The following is a 19,783-nucleotide window of genomic DNA, read 5'->3' on the forward strand; positions in this document are numbered from 1 at the left end:
GTGGCGGATCTTTATATTTATAGATCAATGTGTGTTGCCAGATAATTGTCCAAATTCCAAATTAGTCGAAAATATTTGTGATCATCAAAAAAAAAATGTTTTTAGTGATCACTCATCCTCATCTCAATATTTAACTATTATAATCACGTTTCATATGCAAAATATAGAAGTATAATATTATCATGATGTAATTATGATCATTTCTTACTATTGGTATTCGTAGACTATAAAATTACAACCCATACACATTCCTACTAAATAAATTTGTCACTCATCATAAATGTACAGTCACGAGCATAAATATATGACTATGGGCAGATTAGCAAAAATATCTGACCCAAGAACGAGTTCAATAATATCTGCCTGCTAGAACGCTGCAAAAATATCTGACATTAATAGGCAGCAAAAATATGTGATGATAAAGTTGATCAAATAATTGTGACCATCTTACGAAGCAAAAATATGTGACAATATTAATCTATTCAGTTTTGTTATTCCGGCTCAAAATACAACTCGAACGTCAAGCTGCGTTCTTTTTCTTTTTTATGCTAGTCATAGAATCGTATCAGCCAGTAAGTTTATAAATAAGAACTTATTATTATAAAAATAACACATCATGAAAATAATACAAAATAATAAATTAAAATAATACTAAAATAAAAAAAATTAATAGGTTTCTAATAATACACTTTCAAACAATTCCCAAACGTTACACGGCAGCGTTGGATAAAAAGATCTACTACCCACTTTTTAACGATAAAAATATATCAAAGCGATATCAAAAACATACAACCTATTTCTCCGATAATATTGTTAATTGTAGAACTTGGTATTGCTAATATAAATAATTAATGTTACATGTATCAATTAACTGTTGCGGTATTTTTTTTTATATTTTTGTCTTAGCAGAATATTCTAACCATTTTAGTTTAATAATATATAATCTATAGAATATTGTAAAACTCGTTAGGACATATTATTTTTGTTGTATACAGGGTGAAATTGAAGTTTTTCCTATAATTTGTCATTTAATCCCAGAATTTAATCCGTATAAGGGACACTATCCGATAGTTGAATAATATAAGGTGTGTATTTTTTTTCAAAATGAACATGTTCGATTCCCGTATAGGGATATTTTAAATAATTCGCCAAGTCGAGTCAAATTCGCACATGGAGGCTTCCGTACCACCAGATGTTTGCTCTTTTATAAATATAAGTAAAATACTTATTTTCCGGTTCCCTTTTTACCCTTTGGGTACGGACCCCTAAAAACTAATGATGCAGTATTAGTTTTTTTTATCAAAATCGGCCTCGTAACTCGTTTTAGCATTTTTCGCTAATCCTTATAGATTCGGATTTAGAAAATTCACCCTGTTAAAATACATTAATTATCCTGCCTTTGTCTTTAACCCTGTTTTTTTCTTACTTAAATAAAAAAAATATAAGAAAATATTTTTACGTGTTTTTTTGCTCATATTCTTTCTCCGGCAAAATACATTGGCCTCTTTGACCGGTAGGTTGATATATTTACATCAAATATATTTATAAATTATGTCAGATATTATTGCACCTTAGTTGACGTCACTTGTCATAACATGTCACAATTATTTGATCAACGTTAGCATCACATATTTTTGCTGCCTAGAAATGTCAGATATTTTTGCTGCGTTCGTGCAGGCATATATTATTGAACTCGTTATTGGGTCATATATTTTTGCTGATCTGCCCATAGTCATATATTTATGCTCGTGACTGTACATGCACAAGTTATCTATAGTGAATGGAAATTAGCAAATTTTGACTCGGTCATGGTCAAAATAGAAGCTGGTTTTACAACTTCCCCTACTTATTAATATAATTCGCGAGTATAAATATTGATCTATTTACTTGCACTTATCATTAACTACTTAATAGTTACAAAGAAACAATTATGTTCTCTAAAGTAAGTTGATAGATTACATTTTTAAGATGTCAGTTACGAAAGTCGAGTGATAAATCATTTTGTGTGTTATACTTTTGTAATAAATGAAAATTCATATTTTGTATTATTGTTTAGATCATTGCTCTGTGCGCCGTGGTGGCGGTGTCCCAGGCAGGCCTCCTGCCCGCGCCCGCTCACTACTCCTCCGCCGCGGCCGTCTCCTCCCAGAGCATCGTGCGCCACGAGCAGCCGCGCCTCGCCGTTGCCGCCCCCGCCTACCACGCGCCCGCCCTCGCATACTCCGCTGCGCCCGTCGCCATCGCTAGCCACGCTGAGGAATACGTAAGTATCAACGCAACCCTGTCATATTAGCACGTGTTCCACTCACCTGCATACACCTACTGATGATAACGTTACCTCGCAGGCCCACCCCAAATACCAGTACACCTACTCCGTCGCTGACGGCCACACCGGCGACAACAAGCAGCAGCAGGAGTCCCGCGACGGCGACGTGGTGAAGGGGTCGTACTCCTTCCACGAGGCCGACGGCTCCATCAGGACCGTGGAGTACACCGCCGACGCTCACAATGGTTTCAACGCGGTGGTGCACAACACCGCTCCCAAGGCCGCCCCCGCCTACTCCGCCGCCATCCCTCAGTATTACCACTAATTTTAAGATACCCTGACTACCCAAAATATTGTTGACTGTTTATTTATTTTAATATATGAAAAGGAAAATAAGTATATTTTTGGTTTTAACTTGTCGTATCCTTATTTTTAAAAAGTGCTTCAAATTTTTAAAGTTCACTTTAGTCTATTAATTTATATACCTAACAACCTACCTACCTATCGTGTAGTTAATTTTTTTACCTCATTTCAATAAGTTTAAAAAAATAATTATGATAATACTATATCGTTAGATATGGAATAGATTTATATCATTTCAATGTATCGTACTGGTCATTAGACCGTAATAGCTTTGTATTGTAAAATATTTATGATACATAGATAGATATGAGACCAAAGTAACATAATTATAGGTACCTAAACTAATGTTCTTATCGAATTCGCCATCGTATTACAACATATTTTCTGCGAACTTTCTGAATGTCAAGTGGGTAATATCGGTCATTACGGTCGAGAGGATAGTGGTGTAAGTAAAACGGCTTTGACAAGGTCTTTACACATAAATAAATTTGATCTGTGGTCATTTTTAAATTCTAGCTTCAAATGTAGGAAAAGCATTGAATGTTGAAAGTGATAAAACATATTTTGCGAGAACTTTCGTCTTCTCTTTCTAAAAATCATCTTTTCGTTTACCCAAAATGTTAGACCGCTAATTAAGTACAGTTACTGCTTTTTAAGTAGTTGTCGCGTTAACTTCGATGTTCTCCGCTAGAGGTCTAAGGCTGGATCTCAGGTATGCACCTCTAGTGTTTAAAACTATGTCCATATTACAACTAAACCTAACTTCTTAACGTCGAAGGATAACATCACCAAAAATCCTTCGTAAGACTTTTTCATAATTATTTTGTAATATGACTGTAAACTACCGATCCGAATTTAAACTTTAGTAGACTCTACAACTACTAAAACGACTAAAATCTTATTTTTATGAAAGTAGATTCTTTTCTTTTTTCAGCAAAAATTTTTCTGTTTTACGATTTACAACCAATAAATTATGTACGTAGTATTGTGATCTGAACAACAAGTAATTTTATTGCAAAACCAGAGTCGATTGTTTCCTATGTTTAATTACCACTATTTAAAAGCAAAAAATGTTATGACTGATTTTGCGACTAAAAGTTGTTTACTAGGTAAGAGTATGTAACATAAAATTTCTATATGTTGTGTAGCTATAAATACTCCTAATTCCTGTAGTATTTGCATAAATTGTTTAACCTTATTGATCACTTGCGGCGTTAACGATTTCTGTTTTAAAATAGGTAGCTTTAGTAATATTTTATCCACCAATGAAATGAAATGAATATTTATTAAACCAATGAAATTAGGCTAATATAAGTTTCCATAATATTAATTTACTTCTATTTATGATAGTAATTGTAAACGTCAAGTTTATCGTAAAGTTTCAAGTAACTCCTATTTGAAACTATAGTTATTGCACTGAGTAAGTCAAAGTGCCGTGAAAGTTACCAAGGCGTTTTAAGCGTATAAACTTTAAAGCATTTTAAAGCTCTTTATTTATGTGTAATCGTACTTTATATTGTATACTAAGAATCTATTTTTTATGTGAATATCTAATTGTGAACATGGCTCTCATCTTAGAATAAGGTAGGTATAAGACATGGACCACTGCTATAGCAAAATAGGTAGGCATTATTTTACAAATCTTTGAAAATGTGAAAAAACTTTAAACAATAAGAACAAATAAATATTTCATATTTTTGTCTTCCAAAAACCAATGTTTGATATAAAAATATCAAACATTGGTTTTTTGGTAGGAATTTCGTAAGAAAAAACTAGATAGATTCAGTAGTACTAATAACAGGTGTAAGAGTACAATCTCGGATTAAAAATAGGAGGGAGTACAATCCCGTTTAATCTCGTTTGATTGTTCTGTTTAAGAATTTCCCCTTTTTACGGACTTTGATTTCATTGTCAGACTTAAGTATATTTAAGAACCATATACATTTATTGTTCGATCACGGTCTGCACTTTAGCTATAAGTGTCGCGACTAGCAGTGCGATTTTAGGCTGCCCTACATATTTTTGGACCGTTCATCACTGTTGTCTGTCTCTATTATGCATGGCATGCTTCATGCTACAAAAACCACACTCCTTGTTACATCGCTTGTCTCCAGATCCAAGTCCGTAGCCGAGTTACATTAGCGCACGTGACTTCAATAAATTAGAGACACCTTGCAAAATGACATATTTGACAACTCTACATTTATAATACTTTAATGATAAATGTTAAACTGGTTTAATTTAATGATCATTCTCCAAAACACAATTTGGTACGTGTCAAATAATAAAATAAAATGCATAAATTTCTTACATTACTCTTGTATTAAAATAAATAAACAGTCAACAACATTTTGGGTAATCGGAGTATCTTAAAGTTAGTGATAATACTGAGGGATAGCGGCGGAGTAGGCGGGGGCGGCCTTGGGTGCGGTGTTGTGCACCACCGCGTTGAAGCCATTGTGAGCGTCGGCGGTGTACTCCACGGTCCTGATGGAGCCGTCGGCCTCGTGGAAGGAGTACGAGCCCTTCACCACGTCGCCGTCGCGGGACTCCTGCTGCTGCTTGTTGTCGCCGGTGTGGCCGTCAGCGACGGAGTAGGTGTACTCGTACTTGGGGTGAGCCTGCGCGATAAAGTTATGGTCAGTATGGTGCGTGCAGTTGAGGTCGCACACGTGTTAGTATGATAGGATTGTGTTGATACTTACGTATTCCTCAGCGCGGCTAGCGATGGCGACGGGCGCAGCGGAGTATGCGAGGGTGGGCGCGTGGTAGGCGGGGGCGGCGATGGCGAGGCGCGGCTGCTCGTGACGCACGATGCTCTGGGAGGAGACGGCCGCGGCGGAGGAGTAGTGCGCGGGCGCGGGCAGGAGACCTGCCTGGGACACCGCCACCACGGCGCAAAGGGCTACGATCTATGGGAATAAATATTATTAGTGTCCATTTTTTTAAATAAGTAAATTTAATTATTTCATTTTGTTTTCGATTCTTACTTTGGCGAACATGTTTATGCAAACAGGTATTGACTTGTTGGATGAAAAAGAACGAATAATAAATTTGCAAATGTGTGTCTACGTTTTATAGTCGCAAATACTACAAGGAATCCTTAGGAGCAATAGTAGTGGAAGTTGTCAAACGGGGCCGTACTCTAGGTCGTAGATTATTACCTAATCAATCCATTCACTAAAACGGATGATGAAAAAATTGCTTTAGTTACTTACAGATAGATACGCATAACAATCAAAATAGGCAAGCAAAGATAGAGTATTTAAGTTTTTTTAAATTTGAAACGTAAACATTTAGTGCATTTGGCGGTAATTATTTTATTAACTGTCCGAATCAGATCTGTCTTAAGATCTTATCTGTTACTCCTGTCTAACAGCGGCATTAGTGACTTGGGCTGTATACGCCTTAACAATTGCCCTGGTAAGGATAGATTAAGAATCCCACATAACCCCGTGCCGCTCCCACGGCATAAAAGGGTACCTTTTGAAGGTTTTCAACTCGTCAACAAAAAAAAATAATGGTAAGGATAGATTACTAAGGTTCACAACCCTTTAACTGGAGGGCGAAGGAACTCCTTCGTCCTCCTCTATAACTGTGGCAAATAGGAAACTATATTTATTTGTATATTTTCAGCAGCACTCAGAACTATTGTAGTGCAGTTGAATTAAGAGTTCTAGTGACCGTAGTAAGATCATGTAAACAAATCAGATATATTTTCAGATACAGGTAGGTCGGATAACAATAAATATAAACTTAAACATTTTAAGATACATATAAACTATAAGATTTTTTTAAACTTTTATCATTTCTGATTAAAATTTTAAACTTCAAATTTAAGTCCTTACCTTCAGTCAGAAGGTTAGATAAGGTTCAAACCCACACATTCAGATGTCTGGTTAAACAGTTTTCATTAGCATGATTCTTAGTAGTTGATAACCCTGTACTTACAATATTGATTAAAAATGTTTTACTTTTTGGTAGTAATAATATTTTACCACATACCTACCTCTATTATAAGAAAAGAAGGACAAGCAGAAAATTTTCGACCAACCACCTGAATATGAATGTAGGTATCATACCACGTGATGTTTGCATCAAACCGTAAACAAGACTAATATACCTTTATTTTGTCTTATCAAAATTACTCAAATGACCCCAAACATGAGGTTTAGTAGCCGTACTATCCAATCAATTGAATCTATCATCATATTATCAGCTTTGAGATTCCAAACTATAATATTGCCATCCTATATTTACATATAAAGTTTTATTTTTATATGCGCTTGTCATGTAAAAGAAGTGCGTGAATTTTATTATATTCACGTTAGAAGTTAAATATTTGTATCTCTTTGGCAAAATAAAAGTATAACTTCAATGTGACACGAAAATAATTAATTGATAAATTAATAGATATCACATACAAGAAACATTCACTATTTTATGGGTTATAGGCATAAACATTTTTTTTGACACTCTATATCAAACTACTTTATGGTCAAACTAGTCTAAGCTTTAACTTTAGACCTAGATTTTTGATACTTGATTTTTGATTCATGTATATTCTGTGGCTAAAGCGTACACTTTATAATAATCAATATGCACAATAATAGTAAATTATATGATCAACAGATTTAGCAAGGAACATTATCCGCTCAATTTTTGTTATATTCTGTGCACATCGTAAAATATTCTAATTTTTAGATGACACCCACACGTATTTATATTAAAATTTCAATAAAGAAAAAATACGCAATTTCCTCTAGGTGCGTATATCTATAGATATTTTACTGAAAAATTAAATCCTGTTTCTTCCGAATACGAACGACCACGTTCCACCACTTTTAATTATTATATGTACTCGTACAAACATGGTACGAACATGGGAAACGGTCAAACCGATAGTATAAGAAAACTGCAATGAATAAAAATTAAGTTTCTATTTTGTTTCTTATATTTTAAAAATATAGTCTATGAATAGTCATAAGTAAGTAGTAGTAGTAAGTTATAGAACTAAAAAACACCTAATTAAATGTAATATATTGATAGTAGGCAAAGTAATGTTGTAATCATATTAATTTAAAATATTTAAAACGTTACAGTTAATTATGTATATTAAATACTGGCAGTCAATTTAATACTGGCTGTCGAAAAAAAATTGTAAAAAGAATATAAGAAAAAACAAATGACGACTGCAGTCTGATATTCATTCTTTTGGCGTATCAAATTTATAATACGTTGTTATTTTAAATACGTGTAATAAGTAGATTTTTTTCATGTATTTTTAAATTGTAACCTGAGTGTTTTTTTTTTATTTTATATATTAGGTAAAAACATACTTTGTGTTAAGTACCTATTTGGCTTTTGTGGCCATTTGTGGTGTTTAAAAATAGATAACATTTGTAAAGACGAAGGTGGTAATTGATAGATCATATATTTTATCGAACTTATTCATATATTGCAATAAATAATAATTAGTCAACAAACATTAGCTACGACGAAATAACATTTTGACTTAGTGGTGGTAGTACTGGAGGGCGGGGGCGGCGTAGACGGGGGCCTTGAGGACGACGGGGGCGGCCTTGATGATGGCAGGGGCGGCGGTGGGCGCGGTGTTGTGCACCACGGCGTTGAAGCCGCTGTGGTCGTCGGCGGAGTACTCCACGGTCCTGATGGAGCCGTCAGCCTCGTGGAAGGAGTACGAGCCCTTCACCACGTCGCCGTCGCGGGCCTCGTGCTGCTGCTTGTCGTCGCCGGTGTGCGCGTCAGCCACCGAGTAGCTGAACTCGTATTTGGGGTGAGCCTGTGCGAAACAATTATTATTTTATTATTCAAGTGTTAAAAATTATTTTGTTCTATAATATGTATGCAACCAATCCAATATAACTAAAATAGTATTGATTTTATAAAAAGGATCTTACGTATTCCTCGTCGCGAGCGATAACTTTAGCGACGGGGGCAGCGTGGTAGGCGATAGGAGCAGGGGCGTGATAGACGGGGGCAGCTGCGTGGTAGACGGGAGCAGCAGCGTGGTAGACGGGGGCAGCTGCGTGGTAGACGGGGGCAGCTACGTCCAGCTTGGCGACGGGGGCGGCCAGCAGCTTGGTAGCGATGCGTTGGGGCTCGTCGTGGCGCACGATGCTCTGGGAGGAGACGGCCGCGGCGGAGGAGTAGTGCGCGGGCGCGGGCAGGAGACCTGCCTGGGACACCGCTACTACGGCGCACAGAGCGATGATCTGAAAATATAATATGAGTAACTAATAAGGCTTCAAATTTAAATTCCTAATCCTTTTTTTTTTTCAATTTGCAATTTTTTTTTAATTAGTATAGGATTAGTTGCAATTTACTTTGGAGTACATGTTGAAATTGTTTCTATGGTGTTAGACCACTGAATGATAATTCGACTGATCTGTTCTACGTTTATATACTCCGTCAGCTGCACCTATAACCCAAGTGAACGACCTTGCCTCGGGTCAGTTTTGACAAATCTGCTCTGCATTTGCGCTCGCATGCCTGCCAATGCCGAATTGTATGATACGATCCTAATTTAAAAAAAAAAAAAAAAAATTTGAAAAGCCCTCCCAGTGTTCATCATCATCAACATCAAACCGTTACTCCTCTCCGGGGTTACGGGTCTCCTCTCATAATGAGAAGGATTAGGCCGTAGTCCACCGCGCTGGCCGCGTATTTGTAGACTTCATATACCTTTGAGATTATTTTTTATATTCTCAGGTAAGCAGGTTTCCTTACGATGTTTACCTTCACCGTTTAGCAAGTGATAATTAGTGATGAAAAATCAGAGGTGCGTGCCTGGGATTTGAATCTCGGACCCCTCGATCGAGAGGCCGAGTTTATTAACCACTAGGCTATCTCTTCCTATGTTACCTGCCAGTGTTACCTGGGAAAAACCATCACCTAATTAATGTACTTTGGTTTATTGATTTCAGATTCTATATTTACAGAAATATGGAAATTTTGAAGTAAGTACTTTTGCATATTATTTTTTTCTTTTGGTGAACTCGGATCGTAAACGTAAAGTTATTTTTATGGCCGTATATTTTATGTTTCTTATATTTTAAAGATAAAATAAATATATAATAATAAGTTACTTTTATTTCTATTCATATTACAAATCATTATATTTACAAAATTCTAACTGTAAATCTATATACAATATATACAAAAAATAAACAAAAAAAAAAAGAAATAATAAAGCTTAAGGTAATAAAAAAAAAAACGAAACATAAAATGATCAACCAATGAGTCGAAATCACTGCCTTCCGTTAGAGTCCCAATAATGCTGGCTGCGTTGCCGCGTTGTATGCCCAACTTATTCTTTGGCCAAATCAGCTCTTGGGTCTCCAGAAACGTCAAACAGACACAAAGACATTTCCTTGAAGAAGCGTCGTGCTTCTGGCTCCCACGGACTCAGAGTCTCTACCGCAAACGGCACAAATATGTAGCCCTCCCTTTACAAGGTAAACTAAAATAATAATAATAATAATAATAATTTATGAATAATAAATATATGATTTTATAAAAAAAATAATGATTTATCAGAATTGATAATATGATCGATAATATTACTTTAGTAGTTAAATATATACAATACGATAATAATTTTTAATATATTGATATTGATGTTTTGTACTGTTGATTATCATTATATCATTATAAGTCTTTATCTTTATTTTTTTATTTTTAAATATATATAACTCAAAGGTGACTGACTGACATAGTGATCTATCAACGCATAGCCCAAACCACTGGACGGATCGGGCTGAAATTTGGCATGCAGGTAGATGTTAAGACGTAGGCATCCGCTAAGAAAAGATTTTGATCAATTCTATATATTCTATATTGCTCAAGGGGATAAAATTAGGGATGAAAGTTTGTATAAATCTTCTTAGTTCATAAAATTACTTCGTAACGTGAGCGAAGCCGCGGGCAAATGCTCGTCATTAAATATTCCCGAATATACATGTTTATCTCAAAATCTTTTAATATACATTCCCTCAGCGATTAGTCTATACTACATTTGACTAGTAAAGACGTGCTTCTGAAATAAGTTTAGGGATTCTGAACTTATTATTTGTATACATAGTGTTTTATTTAAATGGGCCTGAAAGGTGAAATCCGAACCTACATATATGGATAAGTGAAAAATCCTAAACGTACTTACGAGACGGTTTTGATAAAAAATAAAACTGCATCATTAGTTAATGAACGATTTCACTTTGAATAAAACATAGGTACCCTGTACTATTGTATATAATGGGTTTGTTAAGTGGTTTCATTTGATATTTATTGATAGGTATTTGTTTTTTAATAAATATGTATATTGGAATGGGGGATAATTAATGCATAGTAAATTTTATCGAACTTATTCGTATATTGCAATAAATAATAACTAGTCAACAAACATTAGCTACAGCTTTGTAACATTTTGACTTAGTGGTGGTAGTATTGAAGGGCGGGGGCGGCGTAGACGGGGGCCTTGAGGACGACGGGAGCGGCCTTGATGATGGCGGGGGCGGCGGTGGGCGCGGTATTGTGCACCACGGCGTTGAAGCCGCTGTGGTCGTCGGCGGAGTACTCCACGGTCCGGATGGAGCCGTCGGCCTCGTGGAAGGAGTATGAGCCCTTCACCACGTCGCCGTCACGGGCCTCGTGCTGCTGCTTGTCGTCGCCGGTGTGCGCGTCCGCCACCGAGTAGCTGAACTCGTATTTAGGGTGAGCCTGTCCGGAATAATAGTTTAGAATTAGTCAATTAAAATTTATTTTGTTTTGTTAATTAGTAAGCTCTTTTAATTATTTTTTGAGATCTAATATTACTATAGCATTACTGATTTTATAAAAATTATCTTACGTATTCCTCTTCGCGAGCGATAACTTTAGCAACGGGGGCGGTGTGGTAGGCGATAGGAGCAGGGGCGTGGTAGACGGGGGCAGCGGCGTGGTAGACAGGGGCAGCGGCGTGGTAGACGGGAGCAGCTACGGCCAGCTTGGCAACGGGAGCAGCCACCAGCTTGGTAGCGATGCCTTGGGGCTCGTCGTGGCGCACGATGCTCTGGGAGGAGACGGCCGCAGCGGAGGAGTAGTGCGCGGGCGCGGGCAGGAGACCTGCCTGGGACACCGCCACTACGGCGCACAGAGCGATGATCTGAAAGTATAATAATATGTGTAAGATTAGGATAAAAAAATTAAATTTGTAATCCTCTTTTCAATTTGCTAATAAATTATTTATATTAATATGGTATCAGTAGCAACTTACTTTGGAGAACATGTTGTAATTGTTTCTATTTTGTTAGACCACTGAATGATACTTCAACGGATGTGTTCTACGTTTTTATACTCTGTCAGACCCACCAATAACTTAAGTGAACGACCTTGCCTCAGGTCACTTTTTGGACAAATCTGCTCTGCATTTGCATTCGCATGCCTTCCAATGCTAAGCTGTATGAGACGTTACTATTAAATCGTGTTTTTCATGTGTGAAATTTGCAAATTTTGCAAAATTTACAAGGATTTCAGGGTATAATATAACTTCTGTTGAAACAAAAATTTAAGCATATATGAAAAAAGCGAAGCTCATACATTTCAAATAGGTATGTACTTATGTATTAATGAAAACTGCACACTTAATAAACTAGTATCCTTGCCAGGAATCAAAAGTTTTCATAACGAATTTCATAATAAATAATGCGTACATGCCAGTTTCTCGCTTGCGATTATTTAATCGTTTTTGGAAATGGATGAATAATAATGTTTGCTTAATAAATATTTGGTAACTTTTTTTTAAAAGCAATAATGTTTAATAAATATTAATTGTAATTAAAAATTGTCAAACGTGTAACGTTTAACTAATTTTGAATTACAATGTTGTTGTTTAGTTATTTACCATTAAATTTACAGGTTTTTAAGTGACGCAAAATGATTATCAAATATGGTACCTTTGAGTTATCGTGGTCATTTCGGCAGATTTTTTCATGTGTTACTTGATAATGAGTGCGCCAACGTAACATCGACGCGTCTCAATCTAATAGCGATATCCTTACAACTTTGCATAATGTATAATGTATCTATGTTTTGTATCACTAAATGAAATGTATGTAATTTAAATAGTTTACTCACTGTAAGGTTTCATTATTTCTGTAATGAGAAACTAGATAGATTATTCAATTTTCTTCTTCATTTTTTTACAAAATAAGATAAAGTTAAAAAATAAGCATTTTTTTAATTATCATCAATTTATAATATGGCACGGATACGTCCTGGAGTCCTTCGACGTGCATAGACTATTTTATCACCAGAGGTTAATAAATGTTTAAGCAATATTTACATATTTTGTATTATTGTTTTAAACGTTGGTTCAACTCCCGCTTCACCACCGCCACACATATTTCTTCCTATTAACAGCAGTCAACATTCGATGACTATTTTACACCAAAACATTCCCAGATAATCAGATTAGTAAAATAAATCTAGAGGATTTCTCGAAAATCCATCTTCGATCGTTCCTGAAACGTTTAATGCTCAACTTTTCCTTTTTTTAATTTATCGAATTCAAAATCGATATTTATAGAAGAATCGACACGACATTTATAAATCGAGATAGAGCTTTTTAATCGGTTTTCTCTCGGACGAACAATTAACACCTCTAAATCCTTCTTTACAAGTGTCAGTCGATCGGAAAAATGGCACGCTTGGTTTTCATACAAATGACACATGTCTTACATGCGGTACCTTTGGGTACGGAACCTTAATAATTAAAATCATTTTACAAAATAGATACAGGTCTGTGATATTATTACAACTTCTTTTGTTTAAAAAATGTGTTTATTTACTTGTACGAAATTAGTGCTTACATTTTTTTTAAAGAATTCTCGTCAATAATTGTTGTCTTACATTAAGAATTATTTTCTACTTTTACTTTGATTAACTATAAAATAATTTTGTTTCTTAATAACAATGTATTATTTATATTGATTTCCACATAAATGGAAATCGGTCTCTGAGGTAGATCGGTGACGCCACGACTATTTTATGTGGACTTCACTTTTAGGTTCAAATTACTAAGTTGTGGAAATTTTGAAAAAGTTCCTTATTGTGATAATTGATATTTTTCGATAGTGAACTCGGAAAGTGATAAACGTAAACTAATTTTAGTAGTGTGTCCAGGAAAAGCGAGGTTCTAAAATAATTTTAGGGGTTCAGAATTTATTATCTGTATATTTATGTCTTATTTTCATTGTAATAAATTATTGTAAACAAAGTAGAAAGCCACAGATGAAATTTTACCCACTTTCTATTATTTACTGCTTACTGTTTTTTTCCAAATCCTTATCCTTACTAATATTACGAGTATAAATCTGAAAGTAACTCTGTCTGTCTGTCGGGTAGTCTCTTCTTCACGCCTAAACCACTGAACCGATTGTAATGAAATTTTATACAAAGATAGTCTGAGACCCGAGAAAGAACATAGGATAGTTTTTATCCCGGAAATTCTGGAACTAGGACGGGAACTAGGGATGGCGATCTAAGATGGATTAATCGGAGAATCGATCTTTTGGACCCAAAACATCGTGTAATTTTAATCGATATTAGCATGGACTGAATCGTAAACTATGCATTTCATCAAGTGATGATCTTTAGCAAAGTTGAAGGTACGAATTTTCAGTTTTATGTATGTTAGTATGTTATATGATTTTCTTTTAAACGCGGGCGAAGCCGCGGGCAAAACTAGTAGGTGTATAAATTACGGGAATTATGTACAAACAGTTATGGGTTTTAAAATATATGTATAGAATGAGTTTGTAATGTTTGTTCAATTTGATATCTATTAATTTGGTACCTATTAAACTATGGTTGTATAAGGGATATATTGGAGTAGGTGATAATTAATACAATATTAATTATATCGAACTTATTTGTATATTGCAATAAATAATATTAGTTAACAACATTATCTAGGGCGTAACAAGATTTTGACTTAGTGGTGGTAGTACTGGAGGGCGGGGGCGGCGTAGACGGGGGCCTTGAGGACGACGGGAGCGGCCTTGATGATGGCGGGGGCGGCGGTGGGCGCGGTGTTGTGCACCACGGCGTTGAAGCCGCTGTGGTCGTCGGCGGAGTACTCCACGGTCCTGATGGAGCCGTCGGCCTCGTGGAAGGAGTACGACCCCTTCACCACGTCGCCGTCGCGGACCTCGTGCTGCTGCTTGTCGTCGCCGGTGTGCGCGTCCGCCACCGAGTAGCTGAACTCGTATTTGGGGTGAGCCTGGGAAATATGTTATATTTTATTAGTGTTAAATTTAATTTATTTCGTAATACGTATGTAGCCAATCTAAAATTATTACAGGAGTATTGATTTTATAAAATTGACTTACGTATTCCTCTTCATGAGCAATAACTTTAGCGACGGGGGCAGTGTGGTAGGCGATAGGAGCGGGGGCGTGGTAGACGGGGGCAGCAGCGTGGTAGACGGGGGCGGCGGCGTGGTAGACGGGAGCAGCTACGGCCAGCTTGGCGACGGGGGCGGCCACCAACTTGGTAGCGATGCCTTCAGGCTCGTCGTGGCGCACGATGCTCTGGGAGGAGACGGCCGCGGCGGAGGAGTAGTGCGCGGGCGCGGGCAGGAGACCTGCCTGGGACACCGCCACCACTGCGCACAGAGCGATGATCTGAAGGTATAATTTGAATACTTAATAGATCTGTTCTATTTTAAATTCCTTATCCTATTTCTATAATTAATATGATACTAACTTTTGAGAACATGTTGAAATGTTTTCTATGGTGTCGGAACACTGAATGATATTGTAACTGATTTGCTCAACGTTTTTATACTGTCTTATTTGTAGGCGACCTTGACTGAGGTCAATTTTTGATAATCCTTTTCTACATTCACACTCGCATACCTTCCGCTGACAACTTGTATAATACGATGTGATGTTAATTATTTTCTTCAATAGCTCTTACTGTATTATTATGAACTTAAGATTTTCTTTTTCTTATATTAAGTGTCTCTGACCTTTATCGAATTCGAAGGTCACGATTTATTGGGCCTGATGAAATAAACTACTTTCTTTCATGCACTATTCGGACTTCGTTGAACTGACTTAGAGTAGGTACGAGTACGAGTTTACGAGTATGCAACAGCTGTTTCGGAAATTTTATAAATCACATTTCTTCTCGAAACTGGCTAGGAAAATATAAAACTAGCTTCGATAGCAGTTAGATATAAAACTAAGTACGTGCAATCCAATTATATTAATAAATAATTCAGGTATGTAATTAAATACTAAACTTACAAAAAAGAAGTGTTACTTTACTGCTATAAAAGAGTTGGTACGAATGTTGTATTATAGGATATAGACATAGAGCCATATTATGTTAAAAAAAATTGTAAGTCTAAAGTGTATTTTATGTTGCTTCGAATATTAATTCATTCAACCTCTAATTTAATAGAAACCATAAAAAGGTATAAATGAATGAAAATCATAATAGTATTAATACGAGATTAGTAATGTTCAATTTCTTAAATCTATCAATCATTTTGTTTTTATGGTTTCCTTTATAATATTTTAATGCAAACAAAAATATATTAGTTTGGAAAAATTGTTTCACTAAAGATTTTGGAATAATTTAATTTATATTTTTACTTTTTAGTCTGTAATAAGAACGGGGCTCAGGTATTAAAATATATTTTCTTAAATATTTATTTTCTGCCTCTTAGCCGTGGGAGTGTGAAAATTTTAACATTTTTCTTTTTTACACATAATTCTTATTTCTCGAGTTGTGTTTAATTTAAACAGATATAGAAATATTCAAATTGATTATGAAAACTAATCAATTTGATTACGTACGTCGTACGATCTATTATTTTCATAACAATATTAGTCTTTTTAATTAATGTAAGGTTAGAGAATGACATATCTACAATATAATAGCTTTTCAATATAGTTAAAGTTTTTTTTAATGATTAAGCTAACAATTAAGCAGACGTGCTACCTGGTGGAAAGTAGTCAATGCCGCCTATGGACATTTGCAACACCAGAGGAGTTGCCAATGCATTGCCGGCTTTAAATGTGATCTATTTTTGTACCTTTTTTGAAGAGCCCCATGTCATAGCGCTCCGGGAATGCCTCAGGAGGAAGCTCATTCCACATCTTACACGTTCGTGGCAAGGACGTCCATGCAAATCGAATTGTAGAGGACCGCTACGAGTCCAGTTGGTGTGGTTGGAACTTCAGTCTTTGGCGAGTCGTATGATGAGGAATGGTGACATCACCATACATCGGTACATAGATACCAGGTATCTAGATAGGTACCAGGTCAAATAGTTCCTCGGAACACTCACCAGTGTATCGTTAATGTTCACTATGATATGTCATATTTGTTAAAGGCAGGTAGTTTTTTAAAGATCTTTACCTCGATTTAGTTGAATTTTTGCAAATCCATAAAGACGATAGTAAATGAATATTGGAAATTAATTCTTCAAAATTTATTTCATATTGTAACCGTTATCTCTGCATTCATTACTGATTTTATTGAAATTATATTGGGTAGGTAATATAGTTATAACGTACGTTTAGGTAACGCACAAGGGTTGTGAATTTGTCATATATAATGATCATAGGGTAAAATAAGACAAAGCAAATTTTATCGAACTTATTCATATATTGCAATAAATAATAATTAGTCAACAAACGTTAGCTACGACGAAATAACATTTTGACTTAGTGGTGGTAGTATTGGAGGGCGGGGGCGGCGTAGACGGGGGCCTTGAGGACGACAGGAGCGGCCTTGATGATGGCGGGGGCGGCGGTGGGCGCGGTGTTGTGCACCACGGCGTTGAAGCCGCTGTGGTCGTCGGCGGAATACTCCACGGTCCTGATGGAGCCGTCGGCCTCGTGGAAGGAGTAGGAGCCCTTCACCACGTTGCCATCGCGGGCCTCGTGCTGCTGCTTGTCGTCGCCGGTGTGCGCGTCCGCCACCGAGTAGCTGAACTCGTATTTGGGGTAAGCCTGGGAACAATATTTTATTTAATTCGTTTTAAATTTAATTTATTTGGTAATACCTTCGGGTAATACGTATGTAGTCAATCTTAAATTATTAGAGCAGTATTGATTTTATAAAATTAACTTACGTATTCCTCTTCGTGAGCAATAACTTTAGCGACGGGGGCAGCGTGGTAGGCGACAGGGGCGGGGGCGTGGTAGACGGGGGCAGCGGCGTGGTAGACGGGGGCAGCGGCGTGGTAGACGGGGGCAGCGGCGTGGTAGACGGGGGCAGCTACGGCCAGCTTGGCGACGGGGGCGGCCACCAGCTTGGTAGCGATGCCTTGGGGCTCGTCGTGGCGCACGATGCTCTGGGAGGAGACGGCCGCGGCGGAGGAGTAGTGCGCGGGCGCGGGCAGGAGACCTGCCTGGGACACCGCTACTACGGCACACAGAGCGATGATCTGAAAATATAATTTCAATAAGTTATTCGATCTGTTCTATTTTAAATTCCTTATCCAATTATCATAAATCATAATATGATACTAACTTTTGAGAACATGTTGAATTGTATTCTATGGTGTCGGACCACTGAATGATATAGTAACTGATTTGCTCAACGTTTTTATACTGTCTTATCTGTAGGCGAACGACCTAGACTGAGGTCAATTTTTGATAATCCTGTTCCACATTCACACTCGCATACCTTCCGCTGACAAGTTGCATTTGAAGTGATGCTAAATCTTTTCTTGAATATCTCTTACTGTATTATTATGAACTCAATATTTTATTTTTTATATTAAGTGTCTCTGACCTTTATTGAATTCGAAGGTCACAATTTAGTGGGCCTGATGAAATAAACTACTTTCTTTCGTGCATTATACGGACTTCGTTGAACTGACTTTTTATATTTTAGAATAGGTATAATGCATTTGATGTTTGGAAATTATATACGCAAAATATGTATCGGAAATTTTGTAAATAATATTTTTTCTCGGATTTGCCGAGGAAAATACAAAAGTAGCTTACATAACAGCTACATATAAAAGTAAGTACGTGTATACTAATCATATTTACTCGTAAGTGTGGTATTTGATTTAATACTAAACTGATTCTGAACAAAAATCGTCGTATGTCACATTATAATTAATGAATCTCTCTCACTATTGTATAACAAAAGTTAAACCTGCAGCGAACCATAATTGCAAAATTTGTGTTATCTCCAAAGTTGCCATGCTTATAAATATAATAAGTTCTTATAAGTGTTTTTTTTAAACAGAATAGAAGTGTTACATTGCTGTTATATGGTAGTTTTTACAAACGTGGCAGTATAGTAATCCAGCTAAGGAAAAAAATCTATTTCTATTTGAAATATCAGAAACCAGAGCCATTTTGTCTCACAAAAATTTATCTTGCTTCGTAGATTATTAATGAAGCTGTAATTTAGTAGAAACCATAAAAAGGATTATATAAAACAAAACAATTTATATTATAATTTAGAGGATTAAAATGCAATTTCTTAAATCTATTAATTAATTATCAGATATTTTTGTGTTAACAGTTTCATTTACGAGTAAATGTCAAGAAAAAGATTTTGGTTTGGAAAATTATTTTCACTAAAGGTACCTACTAAGTAATGATAACGAACTTTAAAGTAGAAAATAATAAATTATTATTTGCATTAAGGTGTAACTTAAAATTATATATTATCATGCAAATTATGTGCACTGATATGGGGTCATTTTTTGATATTCTTTCTCTCAATTTTTAAGTGTTTGCATTTAATGCGTGCGAAAATAGTGGAGATTTTTATTTAATTTTAGTCATAATAAAACGGGGTAAGGGTTGAAAAATATTTTTCTTTAAATTAACTTCTACCTTTAATTGTTCTTTTTACAAATAATAATTATTCGAATCGTGTTTATTTTAGACATATGGTACATAGAAAGTTGATTTATCTTCATTTTTAATATTGAAAATACTTTAAAATTAACCTAGGTAAATATAAAACAATTTATTTACAAAATTTACGTATATACAATTGTCACCATCACTGTCTTTGGGCAAGGTTCCCAAGACGCTGGCAGCATTTCCTCTCTGAATTGCTATACCAATTCTTTGAGCAAAATGCATGCCAGCTCTCGGATCCCCAGAG

At 36.0% G+C, this 19,783-nt stretch overlaps 3 protein-coding genes across 3 annotated transcripts; 1 reads left to right on the forward strand and 2 right to left on the reverse strand.

Annotated features, from left to right (window-relative positions):
• The first annotated feature begins 1,930 nt into the window (after positions 1–1,930).
• LOC140750883 (larval cuticle protein A2B-like) lies at positions 1,931–2,602 on the forward strand. Its single transcript, XM_073084608.1, has 3 exons — positions 1,931–1,942; positions 2,057–2,263; positions 2,346–2,602. The coding sequence occupies exons 1-3, from the start codon at positions 1,931–1,933 to the stop codon at positions 2,589–2,591; spliced, it is 465 nt and encodes a 154-aa protein (XP_072940709.1). The 3' UTR covers positions 2,592–2,602.
• Positions 2,603–4,928: 2,326 nt separating this feature from the next.
• On the reverse strand, positions 4,929–5,631 carry LOC140750884 (larval cuticle protein A2B-like). Its single transcript, XM_073084610.1, has 3 exons — positions 5,620–5,631; positions 5,335–5,541; positions 4,929–5,250 (listed from the first exon to the last, which is right to left on the reverse strand). The coding sequence occupies exons 1-3, from the start codon at positions 5,629–5,631 to the stop codon at positions 5,005–5,007; spliced, it is 465 nt and encodes a 154-aa protein (XP_072940711.1). The 3' UTR covers positions 4,929–5,004.
• Positions 5,632–8,065: 2,434 nt separating this feature from the next.
• On the reverse strand, positions 8,066–18,190 carry LOC140750837 (uncharacterized). Its single transcript, XM_073084563.1, is given in 10 exon segments — positions 8,066–8,432; positions 8,551–8,886; positions 11,081–11,368; positions 11,499–11,792; positions 11,904–11,928; positions 14,626–14,909; positions 15,019–15,342; positions 17,368–17,655; positions 17,778–18,092; positions 18,179–18,190. Coding segments are annotated over 10 exon segments (2,454 nt in total). The 3' UTR covers positions 8,066–8,144.
• Between the last annotated feature and the right edge of the window lie 1,593 nt (positions 18,191–19,783).

Source organism: Epargyreus clarus, unplaced genomic scaffold (genome assembly GCF_041222505.1).
Source record: "Epargyreus clarus isolate Ecla_fem2 unplaced genomic scaffold, WU_Ecla_fem_2.2 ptg000021l, whole genome shotgun sequence".
Taxonomy (NCBI): Eukaryota; Metazoa; Arthropoda; class Insecta; order Lepidoptera; family Hesperiidae; genus Epargyreus; species Epargyreus clarus.